Consider the following 22308-nt stretch of genomic DNA (forward strand, 5'->3'; position numbering starts at 1 on the left):
CCGCTCACGTAGCCCACGGGCTGCTTTTGTGCGCGTTCACGTCCCAGATTTGATTTGGAGATGTCGGTGCCGTCTCCGCGCGCTTGGCGGCGGAAAGAAAAGTATTTCGTGTCCTGAAAGGGAACCAACTAAAAGGACAAAATGTTTAGGTAAGTAAACTGTTGGTTGTTTTCTTCACTTAAGTTAAAAGTGTTAAAGGCAATTTTATCTGTCGATACTGTCTGTATTTGAGAGAGAGAGGGGGAAACTTTTTGTGCGTTACTGTGAGCGCGCACTTATGTATGTTTCTACTGATCTTATCAAGTGAAGGTAAATTGAACATAGTGAAATGCGTAACATAGCTGTGATTAAACCTATTGTTGGGTGTGTGTGGTGTTTATATGCACGCATTGCACATCTATTCAAGTCATACAGGGACTTTCTGACCCAGACCCGCTTTTAATATTTTTTTTCTGTGTGCGAGCCAGATAACTATAGCCTATTTTACGTGCAAATACTAAGTTAAACCACAAATTTTAATATTTTAGTATCATTTTGGCTTGTTACATTTTGTTTTTGTTGTTTTTGTTTTGTTTTGGTTTATCTTATTTCTAATAACTCTATTCTATGTGCGGTGGTTGAAAAAGTAGCCTATTTACTTTAGCAAAATAAGTAATACTACCTTATAGATTTACTCTATTGTAGGTGCAAGACCTGCATTTACAAGTAGGTATAATCAGCAAAAGTCACTTAAAGAATCTGTTTTAACTATTTTACAGTTGCTTAGTTTTATCAAGAGCAATGGGTCATGTAGGCAGGTTTTTTAAAACAATATTTACATTTTTATAACAATATTTCCCTCTGAAATGCAGTGGACTAGAATAGGGCTTTTCATTGTTGATTATCTGTTGATTTTTTTTTTTCAATTAATTGATGAGTTGTTTGGTTTTTAAAATGGTGAAAAATGTTGATCACTGTTTCCAGAAGCCCAAGATGACGTCCTTGCTGTTAGCAACCGAAAGAAATTTAGTTTATGCTCACAATGGAATAAAGAAACTAGAAAATTATTACATTTAAAAAGCTGGAATAAGACAATTTTTCACTTTTTTTTTCTCTTAAAAATGTACTCAAACCCATTAATCGGTTGACAACCAATGGATTAGTCAATTAATTGTTGCAGCTTTAGGGGAAGTATAAAAGAGCAGAAAATGGAAATACTAAAATAAAGTACACAAGCCTCAAAGTTGTACTTAAGTCAGTGCCCTTGGTTACTTTCCTCTTCTGGGCATTTGTGAGTTTAAATAAAAACAAACTTTTTTTTTCTCAGTATGCGGTAAAATAATCTTGGTTAGGCTTGGGGAGAAAGGGTTTGGTCCCTGGACTTTTTCTGTATCCTAAAACACCCCCATTCACTTTCTCTGAGTTTTAATGTAGCAGAGGGACTTCAAGCTTTTCAGATACAAAGAAAAGGGAGTCAGAAAAGCTTTGGGGCAGCAGAGAGACAGGCGAAAGCTCTGTATGATACGGCGAGTGTAACACAAATTAATCTGATTAAAGAATTACAGCATTCCATGGCAGAATCTCACATAATCATCCAGAGGAAAAATGCAGGTTTACAATGTTGTAATGTCGAAGGTTCAGCTGCCCTGTGGTCATTTGTGCTCGTAACTGCATACAGAACTGTGTTTCTGCTTTATAAATGTCATGCCTAATTATAAATCAATTACACTCAACTGTTGAGAGCCATCTGGGTAACCAATGACGGCTTTCCTCCAGGGAGTTTACACACATCCACTGTAAGTGATCAGGAGGGGCACGACGGGTTAATGAGTGACCAGACTGGGCAGAGGGCAAGTACAATTTACACTCTCACAGTGCGGCTAAATGTGGGAACATGTCACCTAAATTAAAATGCAGATAATCCAAAAGTACTTCAGCCAGGACTGAAATCATCAGATGGTAAGAGGTCAAAGTTCATAAGAGTTTTGTTCTTGAGCTTTGTTCTTTGTTGAGGTTTAGACGTGTGTGTGCGTGTGTGTGTGTGTGTGTGTGTGTGTGTCTGTGTCTGTGTGTCTGTGTATCTGTGTGTGCATGTGTGTATTTTCCAAAGCTGCTAATCAAAGAAGTGAGAACACAGGAAATCTTCACCCAGTTTTTAAAGTTGTTGACTCTGTGCCTGCTTGTTAAAGCTCAGCTGAATTAATATAATGTTTTTTTGTCAGCGGTGTTTGCTCCGATTACACAAAAAAGTCTCCATACGCCAAATAACACTGTGCTCTCATTACGCTGTATGAAATGCAAACAAAGAGCGAGCGCACTTCTGCTTTTTATGTACTAAGATAAAGATCAGTTTTATGTGTGTGTTGTAGGTGTGCCGCATTTAGAAACAGAGAAAACACTGCCGATTGTATTCTCCTCTCAATTGGCTCACAAGTGCCTCGTGTTGCAACAAATCAGGGAAATTTCTTGCAGAAATAAGTGCGGTCATGATGTCACTCTTCTCTGGTTTGATGTCACCCAATCAGACTGAAACTGCCAATTATTTTCTCCTCGACAGATGAGCGGCCATCCATAATCACGCTCAAACAATCAGCCGACCCTGACTGGACTCTCTTCTTCTAGAAACAAGCTGCTGCCTGCAGCCGCTGTGGGAGCCGGAGTCGCCATGGAGACAGTGGTGATTGTGGCCATTGGGGTGTTGGCCACCATTTTTCTGGCCTCCTTCGTCGCCCTGGTGGTGGTGTGCAGACACCGCTACTGTCACCCTCACGACCTGCTGCACCATTTTGAATCCAAGTCAGTGTATCAATACAAACACCTCTAAATCTGAATTAGACAGAGTTTTAACTTGTATTAGAATTTAAGGTCATAAAACTAGGGATGTACGATGCACTACAGAGGAGACCTGTTGATCACTGAACTTAAGTGGGGTAAAAAGTGAATTTATCGATAATGGTTATCTGCCAAATCAGTTATTATATATCAGCATTTTGGATATCAGCAAAAATTGTGCATCCCTACTAACAACATATTATGAAGTTTGAAATATTGGTTTTACTGGTCTTAGTTCACCTGTAACCCATGCAACAGGTTTATCTGCATGGCATATATGTGCAGTTTGACACTGTAAAATTGGGATTAGTATAACAATTTTCTATTAATGTACCTTTTAAAACTACTTTTTGGTTATGTTATGCCTTTACTGATTGGCAATAGAGGAGAAATGCCAGTAAGTGAGGGGTCAAGAGATGCAACAAAAGTCCCTGCACCATCCTATTGATGCCCTTTACACTTTGATAAGTTGTGTTCAGTCAAAAGCAGGTTGTTTTAAATTGTTCCAAACAAAAGTTCACAAACCATGTTAGATATTGATTTTTACAACCTGCCAGGAAAAATATATGCTGTTGGACCCTGATTAACGCCCCCACCTCCCACCCATTGTGCAAAGTTTGCAATTAATCAATACATCACAACCAATATAAAAGTAATTGAACTGTGATTATCTGGTTGTTAATCCAAACGGGTTTCCCTGGCTATTTCTACGCTGTTTCACAGACCCACAGTGGATCTGATTGGAGCCATGGAGACCCAGAGTGAGCCGTCTGAGCTGGAGCTGGATGATGTGGTCATCACAAACCCTCACATTGAGGCTATCTTGGAGAATGAGGACTGGATAGAGGATGCCTCGTATGTTACTGGTGTCATTGTGACATACATTTTAAGTTTTGGATATTTAAGTTATGTTTCTTAAAGGGACGGTTCACACCAAAATCAAAAATACATCCTCAAACCTGTACAGCTGTTTATCAATCGAGATTGCTTTGGTGTGAGTTGTGGAGTGTTGGAGATATCAGCCGATGTCTGCCGTCTCACAATTATAATGGAACAAGATGGCACTCAGTGTGTGTCACTCAAAGTGTTAAAAAATACATTTAAAAAACTCAACAGCAGTGTCTCTTTGTAGAAATCATGACCTGGTTACTCAAGATAATCTACAGACCTTGTAGTGTGCACCTTCATGTAGAAAGTATTTTCTTTTTACCAAACTACACCCACCAACTGTATCACCACACAGAAGGAGGGCTGCATCAGCTCAACTAGCTTCAGAGGGCTAGCTAATGTTACAGCTCAGCTAAAGAGGACACCATTCATCTTTATATTACTCTGTCACAGGCTTGAGCCTCTCATCCATGAATAGATGCACACTTGTTCAGTGAAAGGAAATAGTTCCTACATATAAAACTGCTCACAGCAAGGTCTGTTGAGCAATGTCTCTGCGCTTTGAGCATCACAAGCCGAGTGCCTCTATGTCCGATGTCTCCAACATTCAGCAATTCACACCAAAACAGTCTAGTTTGATAAACAGCTCTACAGGTGAGAGGAAAACATTTTTTTTTGTTTTTTAGGGGGGGGGGGGGTCAACTGTTCCTTTATTGCTGCCGCTTTGCTTTGTTTTGTCATAGATACAATGTCAGAAAGCATGTTTTCTCAAGCATTATACTTAAGTAGTTTTTTAGGTAATTGTTTTTTACTTGAGAATGCTACTGTTTCCTTTTACTTCATTACATTTCAGATGGAAATGTACATATGTATTTATTTGATAACTTAAGATGCTTTGAGCATACAGACTAATAATAAAACATTATAATAAACAAATAAAATACGATATATTCTTATAAATTAAGATTATAGATTATGCTAATACTTTTGTACTTTAAATAAAGTTTTCAATACAGGACTTTCACTTGTAAACGTAACTTTCACTTAAGTAAAAGATGTGGGCACTTCTTGCTACTAATGTTGTGAATGTTTCTCTCACAGTGGATTGGTCTCTCACTGCATCTCAATCCTAAAGGTAACTAAATTTCTTACTTTTTCCTTAAGTCCATTTTTAGTGTATATTTTTATTCATAGGTAGTAACTCATGATACTTCCACATGTAGATCTGCCACACTTTGACTGAGAAGTTGGTTGCAATGACAATGGGTTCAGGGGCAAAGGTCAAAGCACCAGCCAGCCTGAGTGACATCATCACTGTGGCCAAACGCATCAGCCCGAGGTAACACACAGTATAAAATTCACCACAACATACTATGAACACATTACTGACCCAGACTTACATGCATCCTCATGTCCTTGCTATCCCATCCTTGCAGGGTGGATGACGTGGTCAGATCCATGTACCCTCCTCTGGATCCAATCCTCCTGGACGCCAGGTAATCACATATGTGCTTTTCTACATTTTTCATCATTTAATCAAATTGAATTCAAAGTTTATACCATCCTTCCTGTGTTGTATAATTTCCGTGCCTGCTCAGCCCAACAGACCCATGCTAAGCCTTTTTTCCCTCATTTTAAAAAGCTTTTTGGGAATAAGTGCTTTTCATCCAGCAGCAACCAAAAAAAGCCAGGTAAATCGAACCCATTAGTCCCTTTCTTCCTCCTCAGGGCCACTGCTCTCCTCCTTTCAGTCAGCCACCTGGTGCTGGTCACCCGCAACGCCTGTCACATGTCTGGAAGCATGGACTGGATTGACCAGTCGCTCAATGCAGCCGAAGATCACATGGTGGTTTTACGTGAGGCGGCGCTGGCCTCCGAACCGGATCGATGCATACTGGGAGCCGACGTACAGAGAGAACAGGCCATCTAGAGCAGATACTGACACAAACATAAAGGGCATGAAAATGCTGTCATTTTAACGTTGGGCTTCTGCACTCAAATGGTACTTTACAGGCACATATTCTTCCAGACAGTGTTGAAAAGGCACACTTCACAAACTCATCATCCAGTCCAAATTAATAAGGATACTTCTGAAGGCTGTGCTGATAGGTGCAAGAACCTGACTCCTTTATTTTCAGATCTCACATAAAAAAAGACCTTGGGATGTTTATCTCCATCAAAAAGTGCTTTAGATTACTTTGTATTTACTACAGCTACATATTAAAAGTAGATGTCACACATTCAGATACAGGTGGGGTAGATAATTTTTTATTTATTCAGTTTAAGCTGTTGCTGCCTGCAAGGGACAGGCCTTTGGAAATTTGTTTCTCGAGTGCGCCATCACCCAGCGGTGGGCCTAAATCCAATCTCACCAGCACTGCACAGTCACATGGAGGCTTAGTCAGCTAATCCATTCTGAGGAAAATAACACCCAGTTAGCCAGTGAACCCAAAGGGGCTCCAACTCAGTGGACCAATGGAAGAGCAACCTGACTTATTTACAATTTGTATGGTCAGCGTGACTTGTGGATGTTCTAAAACATCCCTCAGATGCTCTTACGGTGATGGAAATCACCGGTCTGTGAGTTGCAACCAAAACAACAGCAGTAGTTTTAGCCACATCAGCAGCAGAGTAAGAGTTTTTCCAGTTAAGTAATGCCCTTTTGTCCAATTGATGCAATGTATTAGAGTTAATGGTTATCAATGGAGAACCTCCACTTTGGTCTACACTAAAATATCTCATCTACTTGACGGATTAGCACTAAATTTGTACAGTCGTTCATGGTTCCCAGAGGATGAACCTTAAAAACTGGTGATCCCCTGACCTTTCTGCCAGCACCGACAACAGCTCCACATATGTGGTTTTGAGTGTCTCATAGTGTCAAAATGCTGTGAAATTTGGCACAGATATTTATGTACCTCACAGTATGAATCAAAATAACTTTGATTTTCATATATCACCAGTCATTTTTATCAAATACCTACAAAAGTAATTACATTTCCATTATTTCCATCAGTCTGTACTTTGTGTTTCTTACTAATTAGCAGGTGTTAGCATTAGAGCTGCACCGATTAGTTGATTAATCTGTTATAAAGTTGAAGTGGATACTTGGATTAAACAAATATGCAGTACAGATAATGAATTTCATACTAGTAACATCCGAGTATAATATGTCAATATCTGTACTCGTGATGAAGGAAAAATCTTATTCCTTACTCCTGAGATCAAAAAAATATCTGAAACTTAATTCTGATTCTGTTCTATAAATAGTTTTCAAATAAATAAGCAATTTTTGAGCAGCCCACATCAATTTCAGGCTTAAAATCCCAGTTTTAAGATTAAGTTCCACCCACTCTCGGTTTAAGCCCAACCCACTGTCTATTTAAACTCATTCGTAGTACGGTTACAGATACAGATAATTTGGTTGGTTGAGCTAATGCAGATAATGGTGTACTTGCTCATTCCTCATTGATTTGTTGATCAAAAGAAAATGAATGGCCAACTATTTTAATAATCTATTAATCAGGCATTTTTCAAGCAAAAATGTCAAACATTTACTGGTTCCAGCCTCTTAAATAAAACATTATAGCTGCTTAACGTCAGCAAGTTAGCATTGTCATCGTGAGCATGCTAGCATGCTGATGTTAGCATTTTGCTCAAAGCAACGCTTTGCCTAAGTAGCCGACAGCAGCTAGCGTGACTGTCTTTTTTCCTGCATTATTTATGAAAGTTGGTGCTGGACAGTGAGTCAAGAGATATTTTCTCTTAAATGCTGACAGAAAAAATCTTTTTTTTTAAAGCTAATTTGCTATCAAATTCAACCATATCTTTTTTTCTTTTACATTTGTCAAAGAATAAGGATATTATACAAAAATCAGAGTAGACCAAATCATTTTCAGTACATCACCATCAGCTGTTACCTGTTATATAAATATTGAATTTTCACACACTATAGAGAGATACAGTATGACTTTATGAATTGTCATGTTGCGAGGCTGTTTTGAACAGTGTGCTGATTGAGGTGGTGCAGAACTAGCGTGTTGTTTTGGGTCAGAGGGATGTTATTGGAGCATGTCTACCTGCTCTCCCATGCATAACTAATAGTGAGTCCCCAAAGAGTCCTAATAAGGCATTACCCACAGCTACAATGAACACATGGGCTTAAGCTGCAATACACATGGCACAAAGCTTTGTACACACAGGGCTGGCAGACAAATTAACACATCAGTACATTGTATATCACACACGACTGAAAAAGTGCATTATATGGAGTCGTTTTTGGTGACAATCATGAAGAAGAGTTCAATCTGGCATAAAGCAAAAGCTGTAGCTCTGAGCACGCAGAGATGTTTGATGGAGGTATCAGTCGAGGAGGAAACCTTTAGAAAGTAGTTAGCCTTTTATTATTTTTTTTCTTGTTTACATTGTTTATTAGCATTTATCTTTTTTGTAAGCACGCCTTTGTTTTGTCATCTTTATCCCAGTTTGTTACTGATGTCCTTCCCTCACTCCCACACGCCTTTTATCTTTCATTGATTTGTACAGATGAAATGAAGTTTCATAGGAAAATGTGTTTTTTTTTTGTTCTCTGAACAGTAGCTACGGAGAAATTCATGTCTGATAAAAAGTCCACACACTCATACTAATTCAACATAAATAAAAGTGAATTTCTTTCCTCTTTTTATGACGTTGTGAGCAGTCCTTTGTGCAACACCACAGTGCTAATACCCCCCTGCCATCTTCCCTCCTCGGCGGAGGAGGAAGTCCCTGCTGCAGGAGCGTCAGTCAGCCTCCATTTGTTTTCGCTGTCTAGCAAAGCAACCCTTTGCTTTTCTTCAGATCAATTTGCTTCCAGTCTGGGAGGGAAGCATATTCATCTCTCCTCATTTCCAAAATAGTCTGAAACATAATTGTAGTGATTTATTTAGGGATCAAACAATGAATAAATCAATTCAGATGATAATATCTGAATGTTAAAGTTTAGACTAAACTTCCTCTCGGGATCAGATTATAGACATGAGGACATCTGTTTTTGTTTGTAAAAATTATGGCGAACACTGCAGCCTACTGGTTGAAAGACAACACTGCATTCATCACTTTACCTGGAAGTCTTGATCAGACAGGTAGACTTCCAGGCGCTGGGGGTCGACTCCTTCAGGTAATGGGCTCCGCAGCAGCTCCTCAAGGGGGTACTGGGTCTTCATGAGCTGGGCCAGGGCGTCCTGCACCAAGGTCAGCTTCACCTGCCCTGTCTCACCCTGACACACACATCAAAGAGACAGATGTGGCCGTGACTGCCAGAAACAGACTGCATTAATATTTAGACAGGGATTCCATGGTCATGGAAAACCTGGAAAAGTAATGGAATTTCACAATCACATTTTCCAGGCCTGGAAAAGTCACAGAACTAATAAAAATCACTGAAAGCTTTTTTTTTTTAAATAATGGTAAGTTGTTATTTGTAATAAAATTAATTACATTAATGTTACATAATGGTGAATTTATTTTCTTTACTTGAAGACATAACAGCTCTTATATGTGTCGACGTGTGACAGTTTTGGTTCTTTTTGTTTATTTGTTCATCACAACTGTTTCTGTACTTTCTCCCTGTGTTCTGTCTCTCCCTCCCTTCATGTATGTCCACTACGCATGTAACATGTTGTATTTACAACATATTTGTTCACATATTTACCTTTTATTTAGTATTTATCTTTCTTTGTTGTATAAATATGTGTGTGTGTGTGTGTGTGTGTGTGTGTGTGTGTGTGTGAGTGTATATATGTATATATTGTTTGTTTTTGTTTTTATTGAAAACTGGAGAAACATTGCCAATATTTCGTTCTTTCTTTTTTTTTTTTTTTTTAAAGAAAACGGGTTTGGAATGCATGTTTTCTTTAAAAATTGCCAAAATTACATAGCTTATCATATCCAGAAACTGTAAAAACCTAAAATGTGTAAGAACTTTGTTTACAGTTGAAAACAGTAGATGTACTAATGAAACTTCAACCATACCTGTGTGTGGGGTCCAAGGCTCCTCTCCCAGCGGGGGAACACGTTAGTGAAGGTGAGAGGCTCTAAACCCTCAAATATGAGGTAAGCCTGCGGTGGCCGTCTTGGGTTCATCTCTGGGAGACAGAGGAAAACATCAACAAACCAGCAACGCTGTGATTTCAAAACAATACCTGTCAAACAGCTTCCTCCTACCTTTGCAGTACTGCAGCGCCGTCTGCATGGCACACCTCCTCTCGTTGTGCCAGCTGCTCCAGGCCGCAGCCGAGCTCTCTGTCTGCTCGGGCTGACCCCTCTGCCACAGGTAGACCTCCAGTCGGTTGTCAAGCAGGAACAAGGCTGATAGAGTGTATATAAGTTAATTAGGTAATTGAGTAGATTAAACTGTTATCAGATAAGTTTGACTTTGATGTTCCTTTGGGATGCTGGCACCAAGACAAGACGGATACAGCCAAGAAAAAGTTAGACAAAGACACGATGACTGTCTTGACTGAACAATCCCCATGACAACTGAGCAAACTCCATCAACTGAGGAAGGCCACGAAGGGCAGAAACTGCAGGCATTTTTTAACTAATAGATAGCACCATGAAATTTCCCCTGTTAATTACTCCTTGTGTTACAAGTTTTCTGAAATTTTATGTTTTTAAATAAGCAAATGAGGTATTATCTAATTAAAATGCACTAATTTGCAAACAATTTCTGGACATAAATCTGAACATTGTATAGTTGGGTTCATTAGAGTCCAAAGATTTTGCAGAGGAAATTTTGGATCTCTTCTCTTAGTATTCCATGAATCAGAAAATACTGTATCAGCTATTAAAAAAACAGATTAAAATGTCAATTTTTGCCATATTTTTGGGAATAAAATGTCCTATAAATCAGGCCAGGAATGATATATGAACAAACCACTCTGTGAAAACCTTCAGAATACAAATAAGGAAAAAAATGGAAAGCTTGGTGTATTTGAATGCTACTTAAGTTAAGATTTCTGGCTCAGTGTATGGAAAAAAAGTGAAAATAGCCTTTAACAATATGTATTGTAGGCACTACAAAAAAAAATTTAACTAACAGACATAAAACTTTTCCAGTTGATTGCTTCAGGTAATTATTTTTTTAATTACACGGTTTCAGAAATTTTATGTTTAAATATACAAATTATGCATTATCTAATTAAATAATCACTTTTTGTATATTTTTTCAGAACAAAAATCTGAATTTAAAGAAACACATAATGGAAGCAAAATAGCCCAAAATCTCAAATTCACCAGTGGATTAAAAAAAGTTGTTCTCCCCTGTAGTGTCTCTCTTTAAGAGCTTCCACTGAGTGGAGCTTGCTAAGTGGGCTAAAAATGTTGAGTCAAACTGCTATTTTAAGGTGATTAATAAACTATTTTAAGGTGATTAACAAACCTTTAAACTTAATATTAATTCATTATTTCCAGCAAAATTTCAGCATCTGAAAACTTGTGAAGTATGACTCCACATAATAAGTTTCTGTATAAAGCCTGAAAAAGCATAAAAAATGGGGTTGATCTGCAGAGAAAAAGAACATGTTTTTAGTGTATTGCATGTGTGTGTGTGTGTGTGTGTGTGTGTGTGTGTGTGTGTGTGTAATATGTGCTCTCACCCGGCTGTGGTACAGAGTACAGACTCTCCTGGACGAAGGGCGCCGCCATCACAACTCCTGGCAGCCGCGTTGGACTCTGCAGCTCTTCGGCCTGGAAACTTCCAGAGGAGGCACTCAGGTGGAAGAGGCGAGGTGTGAAGTTATATTTTCCCGGATCTGACAAAAGATATGTTTTACTGTGATTTTAAAGTTTACAAGGGCTAAGAGAAATGACCTGGTCAGTGTTGTTTTCTACCTTGCAGCATACAGTCGTAGGCCTTCCTGTCCATTTGTCCCAGCGCTGTCCAGAAGTCTGCAGGCTCAGAACCCTCCTCCACTACTTGCACCTTCACAGGACTGCTTTTACTGAGACCCAACTCTGGTGGGGACCTAATAAACACACAATATTCAAATGCTGGAAAATGATTTTAAACCTTCAGTGTCAAAATCATAACTGGATCTTCTGAAAGCCCAATCAGTGCATGTGACTCACATTTGAGTGAGATGCTCTACTGCCTTCTTGCTGACCTCTCTGGAGCTGCTGTGAGCTTTACAGCCAGTCCAGAGATACAGCACCCCCTGCTGGCTGTTGAGCAGGACAACAGAGCCCCTGGACCTCAGACCTGAACAGCAGCAATCCACCTCCAACAGAGAGCCTTCCTCTGGGAGCTCTCCTCGCACACAGAACAGACGCCACTCTGCTGCAACACACAGATGAGAATATATTTAAATGTAATAAAGAAACAAGTTAAACAGATACTGGAACATGCCCTCACTGTACATACCTGCATTAGTGGAGGCCTCCTCACGCTTGCCCTTATGAATGATCAAGCCTCCCTGGAAAAGCTGCAGGAAACAGGGAGGTTCTTGTCCCTGAGGGACCACCACCTTTGGAAACAACACAATAAACACACAGGCTAGAAAAAAACAACAGTCCCGTGGGACAAAAAATGAAAATGTCTGCATATACAGTAGTTCCTCTATAAATTAATATTGAATAAAAATCCTGAACATTTCTCCACTTTGATATGGTAAAAATGTTTTTAAAAAGCTCCATATTTGCAGGAAAGTGAAAGATGAAGTGGTTACCTTGATAGGACAAAAACAAAACAAAGCACTATACCAAACACTATGCACTTCATGCACACTTAAAAGGGGCCCTTTCATGCACGGCCCCTTTAAGTGACATGTCTCTGCAATGATGCACTTTTTTTATTTTAATTACGGATGTTTACATAATAATTTCACAATCTTATAATAATATCAAATTATTTCAAATATGACTTTTATTTGCTTTATCTTTGATTTGCATTATTTTTGTCTTTTAGGAGAAAAGCTATTTTGTTTTTCTTAATGTATGGAAGTGCACAATAAAAAAGAAATCTGAAATCTGAAACTGAATTATAATTTGGAGCAATCACCTCTTCAGTGTATGCTGGCAGCCAGAGTGGAAAGTGCTAAAACAACAATAATGCTTAACTGATTTGAAAAGTCTTACATAAAGCAAAAGAGAGACATTTCTCAAATTTTGGATTTCTGCACTGGACAACAGGTAAAAGGAAATACTGAGAACACTCCCTCTGAAAAAGCTGACCTACATCCTTGATGAAAGACGGAAAGTGTATCGCTTCTATCAAAAATGTGAAACATAATTATAAATCAATAATAAATCAAGTGTGTTCAGTGTAATTACTTTAGGGTGTAGTCACGTATTTGAGTAAACGATCTAGTGTGAGGGTTATGTGCTCACCTGTGACTCTTCATGGTCATTCATCCCGATGGACAGGAAAGCAGCAGTGTCCCGTCCACTCACACTGGAGTGACGTCCTCGCCACAGGAAGAAAGCGGTGTTTTCTTTTTGTGAAGGACTTCTGCTACACTCATCAGAGCTGTTTGTCTTATCTACAGAAGAGAAAATCTATTTATACTCATATTTCAGGTTCTTGTGGTTGATGCTCTTGTCCAAATCAAATTACACTAACTATAACTACAGAGGAAAGCCACAGTTAGGAGTGTGAAGATAGAGTATCAGGATAGACGTCACTGACCAAAAGTGTTGATGCTGTACGTCCAGCGGATGACATACGAGTCTCCTTCATGAAGCTGTCCGGTGCTCTCCACGGGAATTTCACTGTCATCAAACTCCTGGACATGCCACGTGTCCACAGCAACTGTTTTCAGCTCCATCTGACATCCTTCCTCCAGCGTGATGACCCCGTGCCCCCTCTGAACGTCAACCCCCGCCAGCACGTTATGGACCAGGCCGTCCCCTTCCAGAGACTGACCTGACACTAGAGCCTTGGCGTCACAGGCGCTCAGGACGTCTGATGATGGGGACTGCGAGGACAGAACAAAGGCAGGCTGTAGCAAGAAAAGGACTTTTATTGGTATCAAACAACAAGCCAAAGTAATGTGTGACTTTTAAATGTTACACTATGAAGTAAACCTGTTTCTCTTTGCTCACTGAAGCAGGTTCCTCCACGCCTCCACCGCCAGCCGTCCAGTCCAGGAACTTCTCCCTGAACAGAGCAGTCTCATTGTGCTCTGAGACACAACCGAACAACGCCCAGCAGGGACGCCCCTCTCCCCTCCTGTGGACAGAGTTAGAGTCCAGTGAGGTCGTGAACCCATTTTAAAGGGGTATAATGAGGCTATTGCAGTAAATATATATAATAAAGGCTCAAACCTTAAAGACACATTTCACTGCTGGAAAGATGGTCTTTTCTTTAAAAAAAACTAAGCTGTCTATGTGAAAGAGACTTGCAAATACTTTTGAAATTGGTGCTATGTGAACAGGCAGACAGAAAAAAAGGACTGTGGCATTTAGTTTTTCTCAAGAGGTTGAAAATCTACAACTATCATATTGGTACTTTAAAGGTATTTAGACAGCTAAAAGGGACTGAGCAGGCTATAATCTGAAATATGATCACAATGAATGAAATCAAGTCTTTCTGAGGCAGAAACAGCCTTTCAGAGACAAGATAGGAGCTGCAATCACATTTTGACAGGTTGAAATGTGCATTTTATGTGTTGTATTGTTGTATGTTACCTCCTGGGCTCCGTATGTTATCCGTCCTGTATGTTATAGATATCCTGCACATTAAAGCTCCTGATTTGGGAACGACATGTTCAACAGGTTTCTTCCTATGTGTCTAAACAACTGTCTTTTGCCAGCTGCAGCATGGCAGTGTGTGTTGTTGGGGTTTTGCCACCTGCAGTGTGGAATTACAAGCCATTCGCTTTGGTTTTAAAGACCCACTGCAGACCTCTGGAGTGTCACTAAATGCACCGTAAACTTAATACTATATACTCGCCCACTGTGTCCACTGTGGAATTACATAGATCACTTTTACTGTGCCCACCTGAATGTTAAAACTGTGTAGTAAATGCTTACAGCTGCACTCCACTGTTTGTGTAATGTGTCCTTATATTGATATGCTGTTATTTTTCGTTGTGAAGTACGGACTAAAAGCTTTACCGCCTGCAGTGTGAACTCACTGCTGTGTGTTGGGGTTACTCTGCGTGGGATCCAGCGGATTGACTCGACAGTTGCTGTAGTCATAAGCTCCGACCCACACTTGGTGAGTCAGCTGGAGAGCCACATTCCTCCTGCTGATAGAAACATCCTGTCCATGCCACAGGTACAGCTCACTGCCGAAATCAAACACCAGGGCCTGGAATACACATGCATAGTACAGTATGTACTGAGACATGTTCAGCTACTAAAATTGACTTGTAAAGGCCTAAAACTTAACAAGAATGATCAAGCAAACAGGAGAAACCAGAGGGGAGCTCAGACCTCAGTGGAGCCCAGCAGGGAGATGGTGGGGATGGCGGCCCAGGCCTGTTCATGAGGCACCAGTCTGTTCTCCACCAGCCTGTAAACACAGTTGGACTCCACCACACCACGCTCATAGAGCTCATCCTCCTCTTCTGCACTGGCTCCTGTGGGGAGAACCAAACAGAAAAACATGCTGCACACATCTTATTTTTCCAGCTTTCCGCCCCAAATGTTTCATCAAATGTTTTCCTGGAATTACCTTCAACTTTGTCCCATTCAGATAAAAATAAATGCTTTTCCCTATAGAAATCTAATATAAGTACATTAAATTCCTTAATATACAATCAGAGCACCGGACCAGATCACTAACATGGGATGGATTCAAAATAGAAGATTTGTCAGCTAAATATTTATCTTGTGAACTCTACTCCAGCATAGTGTAACAGACATACATTTCAAGATCAATAATGATGTTTATGGCAAATCCTTACTCTACCTATGTTATGTAACTTAAAACTAGTAACATCAGATAATGTTTTGCCTCTTTTTCAGGTGGCAGAAGTGAAAATGAGTCATTCACAACATTTGTTGTGTTATGGTTTCAGAAGGATGAGGACAGATGGAGATACAAAATACGTCATAGGCTCCACAGGATGTTTTTTCTTCTTTCAAGAGTCTTTCTTCCCAAATTATGTACATAAAGGCATTTTATTCACTAAAAATGGCCTGAAAAATAGTGTATATAGCTGCTGTGAATGGGAAAAACTCCTAAGTTTGAGCTGAGCCCTAAATGTTTAAAACATCTGCCTCCACCCCTGGTTGTCACCTTTGTCAAATCAGATGAAAACATTAGCTAAATTGTAAATGTATAAAAGAACAAGCAGGCTTTGTTGTTTTAAAATATTTCCTTTACAACAAAGGTAGTGCTAAAACAATCTACTCCAGGAGAAATTAACAATGCATACAATTTAACCTCTAACCTCTATATTGTGTCTGTCCTCCCAGAAGGCTCCAGAAGTCTTCAGCTAGGCTGCTGTCACAGTTCAGCCCCTCCTCCAGGTGGACCACCTGGGAGGCCTGACAGCCAAGATCTCTCTGACTCTGGATGGATAATGCCAACTCAGAAGCCTGAAAAACAAAAATGATCAGTATGGGTAGCAACGAAATACTTGAAACCATCTTATCAAAAAGGTATTGTGATTTCTGACACTGACACAGAAAGAACATTTTGCAACATGTGCTGTGGACCATTGGACACTGTGACAAAAATAGGTGTTTCAAAAAATATTATCACTGTAAATGTTTCTATCATACTTTATTTTAAAAGCGACCATCATCAAAAAGTGGAGATAATAATATTTGTGCGATCATAATATTTAGATTAGGTCACAAATCTAGATATCAGTGATAGCAGCAGCTGTGGTATACAGATTGCACCATGTTTGGCAACAGATATCAAAATAAATGATGTGATAAAAGCATTTAAAGTGGCAAGTTTAAAGTGAAAATGTGAACCCAACAATTCATTTTCACTTTTAGCTGACTGGTGACCTTTTTTCCATTCTAAACTATAAACTAGCAACATGGCAAAATTATGAGTAACTAAAAGTAACCAAAACATACAGCTGATGCAGCTGATTATGCAACCTGAGAGTAGAAAGAATCGCAAAGCATCAGTATTGTCAGTGTGACCTCCGGAAACAGTGATCATATATTGTATTGCATGTGTATGCTATTCAAAATGCATCTAAAGCATAAAATTCATCTTGGGGTGTTGCTTGTGATTTTACGCGATTATATATTGTTGCGATTATAATATCATTTTAATTTAAAACACTCAGAAAGATTTTCTTCTGAGGCACATGAAATGATATTTCCTGGCAGCTGCGCAGGTGATAATGGGGTTGTCAAATGATGCATACATTTTTTCTTCACTAAATGTCTCACACCAAGCACACCTATTATACCCAGGCACCTTGTGGTTTTATACTGACAACATATTGCTTTCCAAAAAGTAATGTGTGTTGCTGTCCTCGGTGGTACCTTGGCTTTCTCCTGCCCATTAGCAAACTCTCCGCTCCACAGGATGCAATGCTCCGGAGTGACCAGCAGGAAGCAGTCTCCACTGTTCAGTGACCGCACTGAGGGCTCCACCAGACGCACCTGGACATGCCGCCTACCTGTCACCACAGGCACTAGTTAATATAAAAACCTAAACACAAAGAAGTCAGCATGAGGACGCTCGTGCACACATATACATATTTTCTGACCTTTGATGTGAATGAGCATCAGGCTGCTGAAGGGAGGAGACGACTTGGTGGAGTCTGAGGAAGAGATGAAGTCTTCTGATCGAGAAACGTGTGAATCTGTCACAGAGGAGTTCTTGCACTCTGTGCGAAGGGAAAAACAGATAGTAAGGAAGCTGAATAAGGAAGGCAAAGTAAAAAAGGCATAGAAAAAAGAGAAATTTTTCCCACTCACTCTTCTCTGCCTGGGTGCTCTCCTCAGCAGCTGTGTTGACTCTCTCTCCCATGAAGTCCTGCCTGACGTCCTCCCGGGCAGCAAGAGCCCTCAGAGGGTTCCTGGAGCCCTGAGTGCGACGGGACGGACGCACCGACCTCCTGTGCTCTGCTACTGCTGAGGTCAGTCTGAACCACACACAGGACAAATACAGCTTCACACAGACAGTATACACAGTCTTCATGAGGATCTGCTTTAAAAATCAGTCATTATTTTCAGTGTACTTTGGTATTTAGTACACAAAAATTAAGTTATTTTGCTGTTATTCTTCAAAATGAAATTAAGTGCCATCAATATTTTTTTGAGATGGTTTTGAAATGATTTAAAACAGCTCCAGATGTGTCACTGCTGGGAGTCACCAGCAGGTGGCTGTATCACAAGCACAGAGGAAGTGGGTATGCTATCCAACACGGACATCTTTGACATATACAGGACAAGTTAATAAAAGTTACAAGGTCTCCTCTAATGTCCACACAACATGGTAGAGTTGGAATCATTAAATCATGACACAATGGACACAGCACACAAACCACATCTACGTCAAATTTGAAAAGCAAAACTATCTTAACCATGGCAGGGCCTTTCTCTGCAAACGGGAGGAAAGTAGCTCAACTGCCAAATTCAAATTAATTTTGTCTTTAAAAGAGTGGCACCAATTACATGCTTGTGTCATCTTTACAACGTACACAGAGTTTCAATAACTGCACACTCAAAGTTCTACCATTTTGCCCACCTTTATCAAATGTGAATAAAACTTAGTGGGTACATTCAAGACTCTGTGCTGGATGTCTCCAATTAGTTTAGTTAGGATTGCTCAGTTCAAAAGAAAATACCTAAAAAATACCTTGTAGATATTTATAATACAGCAATAGAAAAGGCCAATAATCTTAAAATCTGTGGTAAAACCAGGCTCACATGGGTGTGTTGGTCTGGCAGAGGACACCCAGGTCCTGCTCACTCTCTGCAGCGGTGATGTCTCCACAGGGAGGGGGGGCGCAGGCGGAGGGAGGTGACGGCTCTCTGTAGAAACCTTCATCAAAAGTGTCTGATTCATCCACAAGCGACTCCTCCTTCACTTCGTGTGGACAGCTTTGTGGAGCTGCAGAGGGACGGAGCAGGACATATAAACTTCAAATACTTTAAGACTTTAACTCGATAAATCCGTGAGCCTTCACTTGATCTTACCTTCAAACTCCATCGCAGACAGACTGGAGATTTCTGTAAAGTAAAAAGAGCAAACCATTTAGACACAAACAAGCAACTGGTCTCTATTAAATGAACTAATGTTATTCTAACCTTCATATGTGCATGTTGGAGCTTCAGTGGAGTGTTCCTTGTTTTGAGAGGTGTCGTTTCTGTCTGATTCTGGAGATCCAAGATCTGACAGGTGGCAAATACAGCGGTAAGAGGTCAGAGAGGTTCAGCTGAAAGAGACGATGAGAGTCAAGAGTAAGCTCACCTCTCCTGACCATACGTCCGGCCTCTTGCTCTCTCCTTTCCTGCTCTGTATTCATCTCATTGACTTCGTCCATCTCATTCTCAACTCCCTTAGCCTATAAAGTAAAAAAAACAAAATCAGATGAGCTAATGTAAGATACAAATGAAATCTGTAAAATATAACATCAAAAACATTAAAAGATTTAAAGACATGCCGGCCGGTGTTACCTTCTGCCTCCACTGAGGCTGAGTCTGGTTCTTGGTCGGAGAGGAGACTTCTTGTGCCTCAAAGGACAAATTTGTCTGACGATGAAAACAGAACACATGCATAATAGAGTAACAGATGATGTATTTCATGCAGTAGAGATGTGTGGAGACGTGCATGACTGAGGGAAAAATATGAATTAGTCTGATACATTTGGGAGCAATAAACAAATAAGATATCGTGATACAAAATATGTAGTACAGTACATTTAGTACAGCATTTATTTATTTATCTATATATATTTTTTTACATGTAAGACAAGGACAGCTATCAAACCGATTCTCTTAAAGGGACAGTTCACCCCAAAAAGTGCTGATTATCAGTCTAAATTGTTTTGTTGTGACTTGCTGAGTTTTGGAAATATCAGCCACAGAGATGTCTGCCTTCTCTCCAATTTATTAAAACTAGATGGCACTCCGCTTGTGGTGCTCAAAGCGCCAAAAAATTACATTTGAAAAACTCGACAGCGATGTCGTTTTCAGAGATCTTGACACAGTTAATCAAGATATCCCACAGATCTCTTTGTGAGCAGTTTCATGTAGCAACTATTTTCTGTTTACCAAACTACACCTGCCAACTGTATAAATGCGCAGAAGGGCGCATACGTCTAGTCATGGACGAGAGATTCGTGTTCTTGACAGCACAAGATTTAAATAATAATTGCGTCCCCCTAATAGCGTAATTTATCTGTTGTTGTACATGGCTTTGGGCAGATTTATACAGTAAATAATATATAGTGGATGATATAATTACAATTTATTATTGCATCAATTCTTTGCTGCTTCCTGTTGCTTTGTGTGAATTGTGTACTATCTTGAGAATGTTGATTCTGTCCGTTTTGTTGTCATTTATGCTTGTTGACATTTAGCCTTCTGGCACATTTAGAGAAACATTGATTAATGTGTGTTTATAAATATAGAATATTAAATGAAAAGGAAACGTGGTGCTCAACAAGGAACAATTTCAGTAATATTCAAAATATGACAAACTTTGTTTACTGTCATGTTACAGGAGAGACTTACTCGGTAAAAACACTCCAGCAAGTTTAACTTCTAAATGTAGTTTTCATCTGAGATACAGAACCTAATTAATCTTGACAACATTAACACATCTTGAACTCTGCTCTTTTTTTGTGACAAGTTTCTCCAATCGTGTTGCAGGTTGTTAAAATTCAAAGTGGGAAGGTGGGGTGCCGCAGGTCACATTTCCACAAAGAGGCATGACAGAACACAAGAGTAAGGCACGCAATTAACAAAACCAAAATAGAAACTGTGAAGTGAGAGCTGCGATAAATTCACATCAGAACAAAGATCATGTTCAAAAAAAACAAAAACACTCCACAGGTGACAGAGTTGACTCATTAGCGTGAGTGAAACTTCACATCATCTGTGTAAAAATCACAGCTGAATGAAACTGTGAGGTGAAAAAAAACTTTTCACTGCATCCAAAACACAGCAAACCCAAAAAAGCGACAATTAACCTGCCATGCAGCCGCTCAAACAATTACCTGATTGAAACACATGATATATTGGGCTGTACTGCTAGAATAGACAGAGGAAAAGACGGGCTCCTGGGAGAGAAGAGGAATTAGAGGAGAAAGGGGCAGGCTGAAGCTTTTGTAAAATTAGTAATGCATATGATCTTCAAAGAAGGAGCGTTTCAAAGCATTAGTTGAGGACTTACCCAGCACTGAGGGTTAACTCTCTCCTCATGAGGGGTTTCTGTCTCTTCCTGCAGGGGGCAGTATGGAGGGAAGCAGGGTAGATCATTAAAAATGACAGGAAACAGAAAGGGCATCATATCAGAGTTTTATGAGCTGCTGACATCTTACTCAACTGAGATTTCACACTATATGTTGAATGCCTGGAAGGCGAACTTGCAATCCCATATTTTGGATGAAGAGTGAAATGCAGCTTGTATACTATAAATACACACTTTAAATTAATACAGTATAAGTGGTTAATGGTGAGTCATGTGACACTGGTGGAATTAAATCGATACAACAAAAACATGCCAGACATATGCACAAAATGCACAGAAAGCAGAGGAACACTATTTCACTGTATTTGGCAATTTAGAAAGATTAAGAGGTAAGAGGTAAAGAGTTATAATCGGGATTATTTGAAAAAACAAAAAATTCTCACTGGACCCTAAGCTTTCTTTATTGGAGCTATATCCAGAGAAACATAACTATAGTAAAAATGGCAAAGCATTGATAAATGGATTAGACGAATGTTATTAAGCTTCCATTAGGAAAGGATAACTTACATATTAAAGGGTAAACAGCTAACCTTTAAGAATATATGGAGTCCCTTTATAAATTCTGTAAAGGATTTAGATTTATCAGATGAATGACTAATTTCTTTGGACCATGTTTCCAGGCTTGTGTATTTTTTTTCTTTTATATCATTGTCATACTTTGCAATTATTGCAGTTATTTTACTCCAATGTGTATAGTTGACCATTTATTAACAAAGGAGGAGCATTTTTGTTTTGATTTTTTTTTTCTCTTTTGTTCTGTATTAAGATCATAATTATATGTTATGTATTATATGACTGTAATAAGCTGTATCTTACAGCATGAAAAATCTAAATAAAAATACTGTGGGGAAACATTTAAAAAAAGAACCCTAACCCTAACAGGAAGCAAATGAATATGCTGCTAGAAGAGTAAAATTAAAGCAGAAATTGACTAAAAAAATAAAATAATACACACACATACAGTACATGTACACACACACGTCACCACGGCACAGCTGATATCATAAGGTCATAAAAGGGTCAACATATAACCACTGAAATAATCAGTCTGTTTACATTCCACATAACGCTCTAAGACAGTCAGCCCCCTCAGCACATAAACACTAACAAAGTCTGGAGATATTCTCCCAGTAAGTTCAGTCTGATCTCAAGACATTTGGCACCTCCCAAATCCAGAGTGCTGTTGCTAAGAGATGCTGTATCTGGTTTCACTGGAATGACAAATACAG

The 22308-nt window shown here is 39.4% G+C and overlaps 2 protein-coding genes across 11 annotated transcripts in view; one reads left to right on the top strand and one right to left on the bottom strand.

Moving 5' to 3' along the window:
* Positions 1-8379, top strand: tmem98 (transmembrane protein 98). 3 transcript variants are annotated; one of them, XM_088091063.1, is made up of 7 exons: positions 1-149; positions 2602-2775; positions 3535-3666; positions 4801-4834; positions 4923-5038; positions 5136-5195; positions 5428-8379. In XM_088091063.1, the coding sequence occupies exons 1-7, from the start codon at positions 142-144 to the stop codon at positions 5627-5629; spliced, it is 726 nt and encodes a 241-aa protein (XP_087947189.1). In that variant the 5' UTR covers positions 1-141; the 3' UTR covers positions 5630-8379. The 3 variants fall into 3 exon arrangements, with proteins under 3 accessions (XP_087947189.1, XP_042360929.1, XP_087947191.1); XM_042504995.2 differs by having other exon boundaries at positions 3-149; positions 2537-2775; XM_088091065.1 differs by lacking the exon at positions 1-149 and adding an exon at positions 1589-1938 and having other exon boundaries at positions 2537-2775.
* The window catches only part of svilc (supervillin c), a 25276-nt gene continuing 11047 nt past the window's right edge, over positions 8080-22308 (bottom strand). For 3 of the 8 annotated variants that reach the window (XM_088091058.1, XM_088091057.1, XM_088091053.1), the window contains 24 exons: positions 21002-21049; positions 20826-20888; positions 19282-19356; positions 19076-19169; positions 18913-18996; positions 18802-18834; positions 18532-18715; positions 17578-17744; positions 17367-17486; positions 17140-17276; positions 16077-16224; positions 15115-15260; positions 14814-14989; positions 13762-13906; positions 13364-13676; positions 13066-13217; positions 12101-12203; positions 11809-12016; positions 11572-11705; positions 11337-11492; positions 9904-10047; positions 9712-9824; positions 8802-8957; positions 8080-8598 (listed from right to left, as the gene is read on the bottom strand). In XM_088091058.1, the coding sequence (XP_087947184.1) occupies positions 8509-8598; positions 8802-8957; positions 9712-9824; positions 9904-10047; positions 11337-11492; positions 11572-11705; positions 11809-12016; positions 12101-12203; positions 13066-13217; positions 13364-13676; positions 13762-13906; positions 14814-14989; positions 15115-15260; positions 16077-16224; positions 17140-17276; positions 17367-17486; positions 17578-17744; positions 18532-18715; positions 18802-18834; positions 18913-18996; positions 19076-19169; positions 19282-19356; positions 20826-20888; positions 21002-21049 (3189 nt within the window). In that variant the 3' untranslated portion in view covers positions 8080-8508. The remainder of the gene's footprint in view (positions 8599-8801; positions 8958-9711; positions 9825-9903; positions 10048-11336; positions 11493-11571; positions 11706-11808; positions 12017-12100; positions 12204-13065; positions 13218-13363; positions 13677-13761; positions 13907-14813; positions 14990-15114; positions 15261-16076; positions 16225-17139; positions 17277-17366; positions 17487-17577; positions 17745-18531; positions 18716-18801; positions 18835-18912; positions 18997-19075; positions 19170-19281; positions 19357-20825; positions 20889-21001; positions 21050-22308) is intronic. The other 5 variants (XM_042504991.2, XM_088091055.1, XM_042504989.2 and 2 more) reach the window with 5 other exon arrangements.

The sequence above is a fragment of the Plectropomus leopardus genome, chromosome 18, assembly GCF_026936395.1.
Source record: "Plectropomus leopardus strain MGB_pleo_1.0 chromosome 18, ASM2693639v1, whole genome shotgun sequence".
NCBI classification, from domain to species: domain Eukaryota; kingdom Metazoa; phylum Chordata; class Actinopteri; order Perciformes; family Serranidae; genus Plectropomus; species Plectropomus leopardus.

What these genes read in the sequence shown, in the direction of transcription:
- tmem98 (XM_088091063.1), top strand. An exon ending in GCCAAACGCATCAGCCCGAG is followed by an intron (nt 5,039 to 5,135) that starts GTAACACACAGT and finishes CCATCCTTGCAG; the next exon opens with GGTGGATGACGTGGTCAGAT. An exon ending in CCAATCCTCCTGGACGCCAG is followed by an intron (nt 5,196 to 5,427) that starts GTAATCACATAT and finishes CTTCCTCCTCAG; the next exon opens with GGCCACTGCTCTCCTCCTTT.